Source organism: Phaseolus vulgaris, chromosome 11, assembly GCF_051622355.1.
Source record: "Phaseolus vulgaris cultivar YP4 chromosome 11, ASM5162235v1, whole genome shotgun sequence".
Lineage (NCBI taxonomy): Eukaryota > Viridiplantae > Streptophyta > Magnoliopsida > Fabales > Fabaceae > Phaseolus > Phaseolus vulgaris.
Genome location: NC_143508.1, coordinates 40,277,184 through 40,291,146, shown reverse-complemented (window position 1 = coordinate 40,291,146; position 13,963 = coordinate 40,277,184). Strand labels below are relative to the sequence as shown.

The 13,963-nt window shown below is 34.1% G+C and overlaps 1 protein-coding gene and 1 long non-coding RNA gene across 2 annotated transcripts; both read left to right on the top strand.

The window, feature by feature from the left end:
* The first annotated feature begins 6,991 nt into the window (after positions 1–6,991).
* Positions 6,992–7,950, top strand: LOC137833019 (uncharacterized). Its single transcript, XR_011084646.2, has 2 exons — positions 6,992–7,588; positions 7,684–7,950. It is a non-coding gene; the product is annotated as an uncharacterized LOC137833019 (long non-coding RNA).
* Positions 7,951–8,403: 453 nt separating this feature from the next.
* LOC137806697 (uncharacterized) lies at positions 8,404–11,771 on the top strand. The gene is made up of 2 exons (XM_068606938.2): positions 8,404–10,943; positions 11,030–11,771. Exons 1-2 carry the CDS (start codon positions 8,404–8,406, stop codon positions 11,769–11,771), a joined length of 3,282 nt encoding a protein of 1,093 aa, XP_068463039.2.
* The last annotated feature ends 2,192 nt before the right edge of the window (positions 11,772–13,963 follow it).

Sequence of the window (13,963 nt, the reverse complement as noted above, 5' to 3'; positions counted from 1 at the left end):
AGGTGACCACATATGAGAATTGGAGCATTCAAATGAAAGCTCTTCTCGATTCTCAAGATGCATGGTGGGTGGTCGAAGAAGGTTTCGAAGAACCAACAAATACCACGGGTTATACGGCGGCTCAAACCAAGGTGTTGAAAGAGATGCGATCAAAGGATAAGGCGACACAATACATGTTGTTCTGAGCGGTTGATGAGTCGGGCTTTGAGAAGATTGCCAGTGCAACTACTTCAAAAGAAGCGTGGGACATCTTAAAAAAGGTGTTCAAAGGAGGCGACCGAGTTAAGCAAGTGCTTCTACAAACTCTTCGTGGCGAGTTGGAGAGCATGAAGATGATGGAGTCGGAAAGTGTATCTGACTACATTACGCGTGTACAGACTGTGGTGAATCAACTCAACCGAAACGGTGAAACGTTGACCAATGCACAAGTTCTAGAGAAGATTTTGAGAATATTAACCGACAATTTTGAGAATATTGTGTGCGTAATAGAAGAGTCAAAGACCTAGCAGCGATGCTCATAGTCGACGAGCTTGCCGGTTCTCTCGAGGCACACGAGCAACGGAAAAAGAAGAAGAAGGAGAAAACACTCAAGCAAGCACTTCAAACAAAGGCGTCAATCAAAGACGAAAAGGTACTCTATCATCAAAATTCTCGAATATAGAGGGCGTGGTCGTGGAAGTCGTGGAAACGGTTGTGGTGGAAAAGGCAGCAATAATGAAGGGTACTATAAGGAGAAGGAAGAGTCGAGCCAACGAAATTGGTGTGGAAGAGGACGTGGTCGAGGAAGAGGAGGCCGATCGAATTATTCCAACATCGAGTGCTACAAATGTCATAAATATGGTCACTATGCGAAGGATTGCAGCTCTGACAAATGTATAATTGTGGTAAAGTGAGGCATTTTGCGAAAGATTGTCGAACTGATATAAAGATAGAAGAAACAACCAACCTAGCCTTGGAAAACGAAACAAATGAAGGTGTTCTCTTGATGGCTCCAAATGAAGTCAACATTAACAGTGACACTTTGTGGTACCTTGACTCAAGAGCAAGCAACCATATGTGCAGTCACGAGTACCTATTCAAATATATGCAAAAGATTGAAGATGGTCATGTGTCATTTGGAGATGCATCAAAAGTGGAGGTCAAAGGGCGAGGTACGGTTTGCTACTTACAAAAGAATGGTTTAATTGGGTCACTCCAAGATGTTTATTACGTACCAGACCTTAAAACCAACATTTTGAGTATGGGGCAACTCACGGAGAAAGGTTACTCGATATTTTTGAAAGACCGGTTACTACACTTGAAGAACAAGCAAGGACGTTTGGTTGCTCGAATCAAGATGGCAAGAAATTGGATGTACAAGCTGAATTTGAGAAGTATACGAGAAAAATGTTTGCAAGTCAACATAGAAGATAAGGCATCGCTGTGGCATCTCCTTTGTGGTCACCTACATCATGGTGGCCTAAAAGAGTTATCGAAGAAGAATATGGTGCACGGGCTACCCAACATGGACTACGAGGGAAAATTTTGTGAAGAATGTGTGCTCAGCAAGCATGTGAGAACCTCGTTTCCAAAGAAGGATGAATATTGGGCTAAGAAACCTCTCGAATTGATTCATACAGACATATGTGGGCCAATTACTCCAGAATCTTTCAGCGATAAAAGGTATTTCATTACCTTTATCGATGATTTCTCACGAAAGACTTGGGTTTATTTTCTGAAGGAAAAATCTGAGGCATTTGAGGTGTTCAAAAAGTTCAAGGTGATGGTGGAGAAGGCAACTAATAGATAGATCAAAGTTGTACGATCTGATAGAGGTGGCGAGTATACTTCAACGGCTTTCATGGAGTATTGCGAGGAGCAAGGCATAAGAAGATTTCTAACTGCACCATACACTCCTCAACAAAATGATGTGGCCGAGAGGAAGAACCAGACCATTCTCGACATGGTTCGATCAATGCTTAAGAGCAATAAGATGCCAAAGGAATTTTGGGCGGAAGCTGTGCAATGCGCCATCTATGTGCAAAATCGATGTCCACATGTGAAGTTAGATGATCAAACACAACAAGAGGCATGGAGCGGACAAAAGGCAACAGTTTCTCATCTCAAAGTGTTTGGTAGTGTGGCTTATGCACACGTACCAGATCAACAAAGAACGAAGCTCAAAGACAAAAGAAAAAGGTATGCTTTTATTGGGTATGATGAGAAGACAAAAGAATACAAGCTCCTTGACCCGATAAGCAAGAAGGTGATGGTGAGTCGTGATGTGCGAATAAATGAAACAAGAGAGTGGGATTGGAACAATTCTTCAGAGGTTATGATTGAAGATGGAGAATCATCAGTTGTTGCACCGACAAGTATAAATTTCGAAACAACCGACAAGTCAACCCATTGGTGTGAAGTGGGTATTTAAGAAAAAGATGAATGTTCAAGGCGAGATAGAGAGGTACACGGCGCGACTCGTTGCGAAGGGATACAAACAAAAGGAGGGAATTGACTACGATGAGGTGTTTGCTCCTGTTATAAGAATGGAGACAATTCGATTGCTCTTTTCCTAAGCGGCTCAATTTAAATGGCCGATATTTCAAATGGATGTCAAGTCGACATTCTTGAATGGTGTGCTTGAACAAGAAATCTACATCAAACAACCACCTGGGTACATGAAAATCGGAGAGGAGAAGAAGGTGCTAAAATTGAAGAAGGCACTTTACGGGTTGAAGCAAGCACTGCGGGCATGGAATACTCATATCGATACATACTTCAAGGAGAACGGGTTCATGCAATGTCCTTACAAGCATGCTCTTTACGCAAAGAATAGTGGAGGTAACATGATATTTGTTTCTCTTTATGTTGATGATCTCATTTTTATGGGTAACAATATTGAGATGATAGAAGAGTTTAAGGGCACAATGAAACAAGAATTTGAGATGACAAATTTGGGATTGATGAAGTTTTTCCTTGGTTTAAGGTTAGACAAAAAGATACGAGTATTTTTGTATCACAGAAGACATATGCAAAGGAGATTTTGAAGAAGTACAAGATGGAAAATTGCAACCCAGTATCAATACCAATGGAACCAGGTGCAAAAATCTCAAAGTTCAATGGAGGAGAACGTGTCGATGCAAGTAGATATCGCAGTTTGGTAGGAAGCCTTCGTTATCTCACATGCACGAGGTCGGATCTTTCGTTAAGTGTCGGCATCATAAGTCGATTCGTGGAGGAACCGGTTTACTCACATTGGAAGGCGTTGAAGCGAGTCCTACGGTACATCAAGGTACTGTATCACTCGGATTATTCTACTCAAAAGCAGAAGATTACAAGTTGGTGGGTTACTCTGACAGCGATTGGTGCGGAGACATAGATGATCGGAAAAGTACATCGGGACATGTATTCTTTATAGGCAACACAACATTTTCTTGGCTTTCAAAGAAGCAACCGATCGTGACGTTATCGACGTGTGAAGCTGAATATGTGGCAGCATCTTGGTGTGTATGTCATGTGATATGGCTTAGAAACTTGTTGAGCAAGATGGACCTAGAGCAACTAGGTGCAACCGTGATTCAAGTTGACAACAAATCAGCAATTGAGTTGGCAAAGAACCCAGTGAACCATGAAAGAAGCAGACACATTGACGTTCGTTTTCACTTTATCCGTGATCATGTGAAGAAAGGAAGTGTAGAATTGGTGCATGTGACAAGTCAGGATCAAGTTGCGGATATCTTCACAAAACCGATACCGAAAGTACTTTTCGAAAAATACAAGAAGGTGATTGGCATGATGGATGGTAGAAACATTTAAGTTTATGGGAGAGTTTTGTTTTATAAACTTTAAATGTAATTTGTGGGTTTTAAAATTAGAAGTTACTAGAAAATAGTAAAATGAAAGTTTGGATATGTGAAAGGTCGAAAGTTGTGAGTGGGATTTTAATTATGTTGTTAGTGGAGTTTTAAGGCCATAATGAATATTTTTCTAGAAGACCTTCCTAAAGCCTATAAATAAGTTGTAATATGCACCACAAAAAGAAATACAATAGAGAGAAATACAAAAAAAGTGTTTTCTTTAAAGAAAATTCAAGTGAGTGATTGCTTGTTTTACAAATCTCATCTTGCTTCATTTCTCGTCTTGCTTCATTTCTCGTCATGGGGTTGTTGCTGCTTCATTTGTTGATCGTTTAGTCTTTAGAAGACTGCTCCCAGCACAAGAACCGCACTTCTGCGCTGAATCGCCTTCGCTCTCTTATAGCTCTCAAAGGTATCTCTTTCACTGTTTGTGTTGGTAACCAGAGGATGCGAAGGATATATAGATCATATGAATCAGCTAAATAAAGAGTATACGCAGAAGGTAACATGTTGAACTGGTAAAAGATTCAGAAAATGTACATGGTGCTCTGATGCATGTTAAAATGTATTGTGCATTGGCAAGTAATAGATCACAACAATTTCACTAAAAGTAACTTACTCTAATAGAATTTTAGACTTCTACTAGTTATTTGTTTGTTTGCTGTTCCAAGTTTGATTGTTTGATTCATTCATTGTTTCTTGTGTCACATTGCAATTTGCACACAACGAATAAAGTGATTGACAATTTTTTTGCACAAGACTGCTGTGCCCAAACTGAGTGCACTAGTTAAGTGTGAGGAAACCCTCCCTTTGGCTTGTTTGTTTTAGTTTTACCAAAGGACTAGCCTTTGGCGTTGTTGTCACTGAGGTGAACTTTCAATTTTCACTACACCATTTTTTACTTTAGGCAACACTGACATATCAACGGGTAGAAAAGTGTTGCCTAAAGTGAGTATAAGCAACACTTTTTTATTGTTGTCCACTTAGTAAGATTTATTTACCTTTATCTCAAAGTATTTAGAAAAAGTGTTGCCTATTTATTTTAAGCAACATTTTATAAAATGTGGACCAGATTGTGAGTACTTCAAAGAATGCTTTTAAAATTGTAGACATGTTAAATAGTATTTTAGGCAACATTTTTTAAAATGTGGTGTTTAACTAATATTTTAGATAACATTTTTAAAGTGATTAAATAACATATAGGCTTAGTTTTTAAATTGTGATAATTAAGTTTTTAAATTGTGATGATTAAATTGTGATTAATTAAGTTTTTAAATTGTGATAATTAAGTTTTTAAATTGTGATTAATTAAGTTTTTAAATTGTGATAATTAAGATTCAGCTTCGTCACGAACTTACCTTGTTATTGAGTTGGCATTGAGTGGTCGTCATTGAGCTGGCATTGAGTGAGTGAACCTTGTGCCATCACGAACGAAGACTCTAAGTCGAAGCCGAAACCTTGTGCCAACAGAAACCCTAAGCTGTTCGCTACGAAGCAGGAGTGGCATTGTGCGAGTAGTAATGTAAGCTGTTCGTTCTTCAAATTCAACCACAATGACGTTGTCGGAGGCAAAATGATGTGAAGAGACCGGTTTAAGTTTTCTTCCTTCCATTTTCGCATCTGTTCGTTCTTCATTGTGCTCTGTTTTGCTTCTCTGTTGAATTTCTTGCATTTTAGGTTCTCTGTTGGATTTCCTGCATTTTAGGTTATCTGTTGGATATTTTCTGTATTGTTTGTTCTCTGTTGGATTTCCTGGCTTTTAGGTTCTCTGGTGGATTTCCTGCATTTAGGTTCTCTGTTGAATTTTCTGCATTTTCTGCATTTTAGGTTCTCTGTTGGATTTCCTAGTTTTAATTTTAGGTTCAGCACATTGCTTTCTTCTTTTACCATTTCTTGAATCTTTAGTTTGGCAATTTCACAATTTGACTAATAAAATCCTTGTTTCAAAATTCCATAAATTCCTATATTGTTACAAAGTGAAGGATTCTTGGACTATAGTTAAGGAAAAGAACTTTTAGTTTATAACTTACTAAAGCATTTGTATCAAACTAAAAGGACACAGACAACCTAAGTGGCTTATAATATTGCAGAATAGTTTCCCAGTAACATCATTCAGTTTGGTTAAAGTCCAACTAGTAGCTCAGCTTCTCTGTTTTTAAAATGGAGACTAGTCAACTTGATTAGTGCATAAATCAACAAGAAAAGGAACAAGATGGATTTTAGGAAAATTACAAGAAACATGATGAGAAACAATAACCTCTGCACTCAAAATAATTCTTTGTTTTCTTTCTTTAGTATTTCATGGACTCAGATTTTAGGATTTATTTACTTTTTCGAGTGTATTTCTTTTTAATTATAATTGTAGCTTGGACTTGTTAATTGGACCTCAATTGAACACATTCAATCAAGGTGAATAGTATAAGCTAATCAATTGTGAATATTCAAATTTATCAGAATTTAATCAGTTGGTTGGTATTTGTTATTTTGCAATTGGTGCTGCAAAGGTATAAACTTAGTAGAAATGCATAAGAGGAAAATTTACATGCCCATTATATTCTGTGGACTTAGTAGAAATTTCCTTTTTTCCCAATCAATTGTTTAAAGATTAATCTATACTTACTATTGTATCTGCTTTTCATACCAAAACAATTATGGATGATGTGCATCAAGTATTGTGTTTTTTAAAGGCAAAGAGACAATAAGATCACTAAAATTGATAATCATACAGTGTTGTAGCTAAGTTGTAATTTCTTAGTAGCAGAGAAACTGTATCAACTTTCTTGTTATTAAAAATGAGAGAGAATGAAAAAACAAGAGCACTGTATGAGCATGCCCATAAATAAGGTAGTAGTCATTTTGCAGCTTATGAAAAATCCATCTATTCCTAGCACTTTTGTCTGTTGAATGTTATCATATTGTAATGTGAAAACTCAGATACCCAATAATTTTGAATTTTGAATTCCTTAACAAGTAGACATATATATTAAGTATTATAATAGTTTTTTATAAGAGAATTAAGAACCATAATTAAGTATTATGATAGTTTTTTTTTATAATTTTGATTAGGAGAATTTATTGTATCTAATTATTGGAATTATCAACGTAAATGACAACACATATATTAGTTCCAACATAAATGACAGATTCTTGCATATATTAGTCTAATAATAGTTTTTTATATTGATTGATGAGCATTAGGAAGGCATTAATTTGGAATCAAATTTTTGAACACCCATCATAATCTCCAAATCAAAGACTAATGTAACTAGCTCAATTCACATTCTACTATGCTAATTTCAGCCTTTCATTTTGCATATAATATCTTATACTCTTCTATAATCTCTCCCATCCCATTAATAATTTATTGTTTATTATGTGATTGTTGTTCCATATATTCTGTCTAATAAATTCCTATTCATCCCATTTTATTTTTTATAGATTATAATTTTTAAGTTTAGTAAGTCTACTCTTATCTTCAACAATCGTAGCTATTGTTATTTTATTTTTACTTCAATAGATTATAATTTTTAAGTCTAGTAAGATTACTTTTAATTTTTACTTCAATAATTATATATATGTATATTTTTAATCCCATAAACTACGTACTAAAATATTGTACTACTCCTAAAAGGATAAAATTTATTTTAATGTTATTTTAATAAAAATAAATTTTATTTATAGTTTACACGTGTGAAAGGCTGGACCACTTCCCTTTATAAAAGGAAGATAGAGGGAAGAAGAATACCCTCCAGGTTTATCTTTTATTTTCTATATTTAATATGCCCTTTTTATTCTGATGGATTTTATTTTCTATATTTAATATCCCTTTTTATTTTTTCCCTTTTAGGTGAATTTGGCTGATGAACTGAAGTTGTATGAAGATTTATTTGATAGCACCGAAGTTTCAAACCTTATTTCATAGGTGAATGATATAAGAATTTCTGGAAAAAAGTGACACTTACAAGGTAAATTACTTGATTGTTACTATTTCCTTGTTTCCTTTTTTAATAGGACTTTATTGATAGCAAATAGTTGTGACAATTTTCACAACAGGTCCTTTGTCCATATTCTTGAAGTTGGAAGTTTCAGTAAGAAAATGTGATTGACTTGTATATATTTTGTCTTTGGCTCATTTAAATAGTTGAATAGTCTATTGTTATCAATATTCTAGCTCAAAGTGTCTGGTTGGACTTAACAATATTTAAGTTTAAGTTATTGTATTTTAATATTTTTTAGTAAGTATCATTTTAATTAGGATTCAAAATGTGAGATGATTGGAAATCACTTTTACGTTACGAAATAGACATATATATATATATATATATATATATATATATATATAAAGTATTAAAATAGTTTTTATATAAGAGAATTAAGAATTATAATTTTAAATTGCAGATTTATCTCCTATGTGTCCTATGTGTCAGCTGCATATTTTGTAATTACAATCCCAATTTATACAATATTTCTTGCATATAATTTGTGTACATAATTAATAGTTAATTCTTAGGCAACTAATTAGAAGAATTTCTTGCATATAATTTGTTTATATTTTACATTAAAGGTGATGGAGAAAGAGTGGGCAAAATTCCCAAGGTTTAGCAGAGAATATATAGATGGTCTTGAGTCATTTTTAGATTTTGCTTACACTAGAGGAAGACCTCAAGGACGTGAGATTTTATGTCCATGCGCTGATTGTAGAAACTGTGTTTGGGCAAGAAGACATGTGGTTTATGATCATTTAATAGCCACGGGCTTTCTAAAAGGATATAAGGTTTGGATTCACCATGGAGAAGAAATATCTTCGACTACAAAAAGTGATGATGACATGATAGATAATGAAGATTCACAAGATGATATTTATGGCTTATTGTATAACACACATAGAAATGTGGTAGAAGCAAAAGGAGGCAAAGAGGGTCCTAATGATGAAGCTAGAAAGTTCTACCATTTGATTAATGATGCAAATCAAGAACTCTACCCTGGGAGTAAAAACTTCTCCACTTTATCTTTCATCATTCGACTGTATTTATTGAAATGTCTTCATGGTTGGAGCAATTCTTCATTCACTGATCTCCTACAATTACTAAAAGAGGTTATGCCTAGTTTGAATATTCCTGATTCTTTTAACAAAACAAAGACTGTGATTGGTGATCTAGGCCTTGATTATAAAAAGATTCATGCGTGTCCGAAAGATTGTATGTTATTTTGGCAAGAGAATGAAGGTCTAGATGTTTGCAGTATATGTAAATCTTCACGATGGAAGGAATTTCCAAATGCCAATTCTGAGGTTGAACAGCCAAAATATGAGCATAAAGTTCCTGCCAAAGTATTGCGACACTTTCCATTGATTCCTAGACTTCAAAGACTATTTATGTGTTCAAAGACTGCTGAGTCCATGAGATGGCATGAAGAAGAACGATCGAAGGATGGGAAAATGAGACACCCCGCTGATGGTGAAGCTTGGAAGAACTTTGATAGTCTTCATGAAGATTTTTCTACTGATTCGCGCAATGTAAGACTTGGTCTGGCTAGTGATGGCTTTAATCCATTTAGGACCATGAGCATATCACATAGCACGTGGCCTGTGATGATGGTGGTGTACAACTTTCCACCTTGGTTGTGCATGAAACCTGAATATACAATGTTATCATTGTTGATTCCGGGACCACAATCACCAGGAAATGATATTGATGTGTACCTTCAACCGTTGATTCAGGAGTTAAAAGATTTATGGGAGTTTGGAGTAGAAACATATGATGCTTCAGAAAATGAAACATTTTTATTGCGTGCCGCTCTTCTATGGACTATCAGTGACTACCCTGGGTATGCGATGTTGTCAGGTTGGAGCACCAAAGGAAGATTAGCTTGTGCATATTGTAATTATGACACTAAATCATCCTACTTGAAACATAGCCATAAAATGTGCTATATGAACCATCGTGTCTTTTTACCAATGAGCCATCCTTGGAGATCTAATAAGAAGTCTTTTAATGGAAAAAAAGAATTTGGATCTACACCACACATGTTAGAAGGGCCAGAAATCGTAGAAATGTTAAAAGATTTCATCAATGAATTCGGAAAGAATGCAAAAAAGACAAGTGATGGTCCATGGAAAAAGAGATCAATCTTTTTTGAGTTGCCTTATTGGGCAACAAATAAATTACGTCACAATTTGGACGTCATGCATATTGAGAAAAACATATGTGATAGTATTTTGGGCACTCTTTTGGATATTCAAGGGAAGACAAAAGATCATGTTAATGCTCGTTATGATTTGCAAAATATGGGAATAAGAAAGGATCTTCATCCAAGGGAGATTGATAAAGGTCGAGTACAATTTTCAGCAGCCTGTTTTTCAATGAATGCTAATGAGAAATCTATCTTTTGTGGTGTTTTTAAGGCTGCCAAATTACCAGATGGAAGTGCATCAAATATTTCAAAGTGTGTGCATGTTAATAACAAGAAAATATCTGGTTATAAGAGTCACGATGCACATTTCATGTTGCATTACTTACTACCAGTGGCAATAAGAAGCATTATGCCTGATACCGTGGCTAATCCTCTAATTCGATTTGGGTCATTCTTTCACTCTATATGTCAAAAGGTTATACAAGTGCAAGATATGGATTACTTGGAAGCAGAAGTAGTACAAATACTTTGTCAATTAGAGATGATTTTTCCACCTAGTTTTTTTGACATAATGCTTCACTTACCTATTCATTTGCCGAATGAAGTGAGATTAGGTGGCCCCGTTCAATTTCGATGGATGTACCCCATTGAAAGATATTTATGCAGACTGAAGAATTATGTTCGAAATAAAGCTTACCCAGAAGGTTCTATTGCTGAAGGGTATTTGGCAGAAGAGGCTTTGACTTTTTGCTCAAGATATTTGCATGGAGGTGTAGAAACAAGGTTAAACAGAGAACGTCGCAATTATGATCACAATGATGTATGTGAAATAGATGGAATTGATTATTTCTCAAGTCTTGGTCGCCCTATAGGAGGGAAAAGTAATGGTAAACCATTTTCTATAGATTTCACATCGAAAGCTCAAGCTCATCGATACCTCTTATTCAATTGTGATGCAATTGACATATACATCAAGTATGATAATAATTTCCTATCCTTTATATCTTGTCATATAAACTTATTATGTAGTTTTAACCAATAATATATTGATGCCTTTGCAGAGAGTTTGATGAGAGTGTTAATAGGGGCACTAAAAGAGGAAAGTGGGTGAAGGCCAAAACCCAAAGTCGAGAATTTAGTGAATGGTTCAAAACTCGAGCCTTGAAAGATGACGTGTCTTCTCAAATTAAAGAGTTTTCTAGAGGGCCAAATAATGTTGCAAAGAGGTTTTCAGGTTACCTCATTAATGGATATAGATTTCATACTATGAAGCGGGATGCCAAACACAAAACTCAAAATTCTGGTGTAACATTGGTTTCATTGACTTCAAGTTTTGCAAGCACAAAGGATGACAATCCAAAAATTGAACCCATAACATATTATGGTGCAATCAAAGATATATTTGAGTTAGATTATTATGGTAGTTTCAAGTTTGTGATGTTCAAATGTGATTGGTTTGAGGTCGAAGAAGATAAATATGGACTTACTTGTGTATATTTCAACAAAAAGCTTTACCAAAATGATCCTTTTATGCTAGCTTCTCAAGTCCATCAATGCTTTTATATCGAAGACCCTTTAGATGCAAATAGGCATTATGTTTTGAAAAAGGTTCCAAGAGATTTATTTAACATGGGTGACCAATCAAATGGTGTTGAACTAAATGTTGCAAACAATGATGGTGAACTAAATTGGGCTAGGGAAGACATGCCTGTCACAATATTTGAAAAATCTTCTAGTGTAGGCCAGAGAAATGTTTTTAATGAAGATGATATTGATGAAACTTTATTTGACTTCATGGACTAGATACTTAAAATAGGTAATAATTTTGTTACCTTTAACTACTTACTACTACTACTATTGTCTTATATATTTGTTTTTCCAATACTAAATGTGGACACATCATTACACTTTTGCATACATTTTAGAATTCTTGCTATCTAGTGTTATCTAGCCATTTTTCTATTTGCAACAAACTTATAGTATTATTTCTTGGCAGGCTTGTATCAATTCTTTGCTTAATCATCTGTTGGCTTCAATTATTCAAACAACAAGGGAGAATATCTCATATTCACTATTTAGAGGTGAACTTCTGCTTTAACATATCTTTGAGTTATGAGTTATTTATGATACACAAGTTACAATGAAGGTTATATTTGTCACTTTCAGTATCTATCATTGACCCATCACTCACAATTTTGTGTTCTTGTTTTAGTCAATGGGAAAGGAAGTAGATTCAAGTAAGGAATTGCTTAGGAGGTTCCATGTCAAACGTGAAAAAGGAAGCATTGTTGAGACAACTAGGGAACCTATGATTGTTTCTAATGGACAATTTAATTTGTCCAATTATCAAGTGGGATGCCAAAATAATAAGACCCCAATACAAGCCATTAATGATTCAAGAGCCAAGATACAAGCCATTGCACGATCTTTTATTCAAGTTCGTGCCAAAAATCAAGGAAAAAAAAAGGTGACAACAAAAGAAGAAACAGGTAAATCAAGGCTTGAAAACATTGAAGTTGCCTTACTTGAACTTGCCAATTCAAATGCCAAACAACTATCCAAAGAGAGGATACAAAGAGAGATTAGTTATAAGAGGATTGATAATGTTATGGGAGAAGGATCAAATACAATTGATAAATCCAAGGACAAATCAAAATCTATAAAGAGGGCAAGAGGGGAACATGATAGCTCAAGGGTAAATCAAAAGAAGAAAAAGGTATTAATAGAAGATTATCACTCAATGATTGAGATGGAAATTGCTCCTAAGAAGAAACAACCAACCAAAGTATGTGGATCAATGTTGATTGGTGAGTTTCTTGATCAAAATGGAGAAACAGTTAATCAAGTGGTTCAAGAAGAAAAGGACCACCAAGATGCAGAATTTCAAAAAGAAATAGAAGATGAAGGACATGAAGAAGAAAACTTGAATGAAGGAGAAGACCATGAAATAATTGTTGAAGAAGGTAATAATACTTTATTTGGCAAGTTTAATGCTTGTTATTTTTGCATTCCATCACTTATATATATATAAATTACAACTTAAATATATATAATATTGTTTGTAGAAAACAAGAAACTGCTGATCATAATTAAAGTTAGAATATATATTTGGGTTACCTTTTTCTGTGTTCTACTCTTTTTTTTCTTTTCATTTTTTTCTTTTGATTCGTATCTTTGGCATGGAAAACCATTTTTTATTTTAAATTTTATTTTAGTATGATTGTGTACATTGGAGATATAAGATGATTATTTTTTCTTAATTAAAGCAAAGATGGAGCATAAGCAGTAGTCACACCAATTCAATAGTGGATTTCCACTTGTACTATTTTTTTTTACATTTTTTTATTCCCTTCTTCATTGTTTCACTTCCTTTGACCACTGAGTTATTTTTAATTTGAAGCAAATGCTTCTTGTAATTTCTTGGGCATATTTTAGAAAAAGGCCTTTGGTCAGTAGTTTAATAAGTTTAATGTAGTGATTATTTTGTTTTTTTTGTCTACTTGATATTTTTTTCTTGTTTCTTTATTCAGGATGAAGTTGAAGATCATACGGAGAAGAGAATTCACAAAATGTAGAAATAAATCAAACACTTTTGTTTGATATAAGTTGTAATTTCTTTTAATTTTAAAAGTGTACTAGACGACGTTAAATCATATTTTTTAATGTTTTCATCTATCTAATTATGTTTTCAGATATACATTATATGTTAGTTGCATATTTAATTATATTTCTAAATATTATAAATTTTATTTGTTATCAATTGTCTTCAATAGATTAATTAATTTATTTTGTAAAAATTAAATAAATAGTTTGACTTATTATATTTTTACTTTAAAATAATAAATACATTAGTGACTTAATGCATTCACATAATTTTACCATAATTATTTAAACGCAATTGTTCCATTCAAATAAATATTCATTCAAATAAATATTGTTTAAACAAAATTGCAACATTTAAAAAAGTGTTGTCTAAACATTATCAAGAAAAACGT

Excerpts from the sequence above, each read along its gene's own strand:
- LOC137806697 (XM_068606938.2), top strand. The coding sequence starts at position 8,404 with ATGGAGAAAGAGTGGGCAAAATTCCCAAGGTTTAGCAGAGAATATATA. Across the intron at positions 10,944-11,029 it reads GCAATTGACATATACATCAA|AGAGTTTGATGAGAGTGTTA; the intron begins GTATGATAATAA and ends ATGCCTTTGCAG.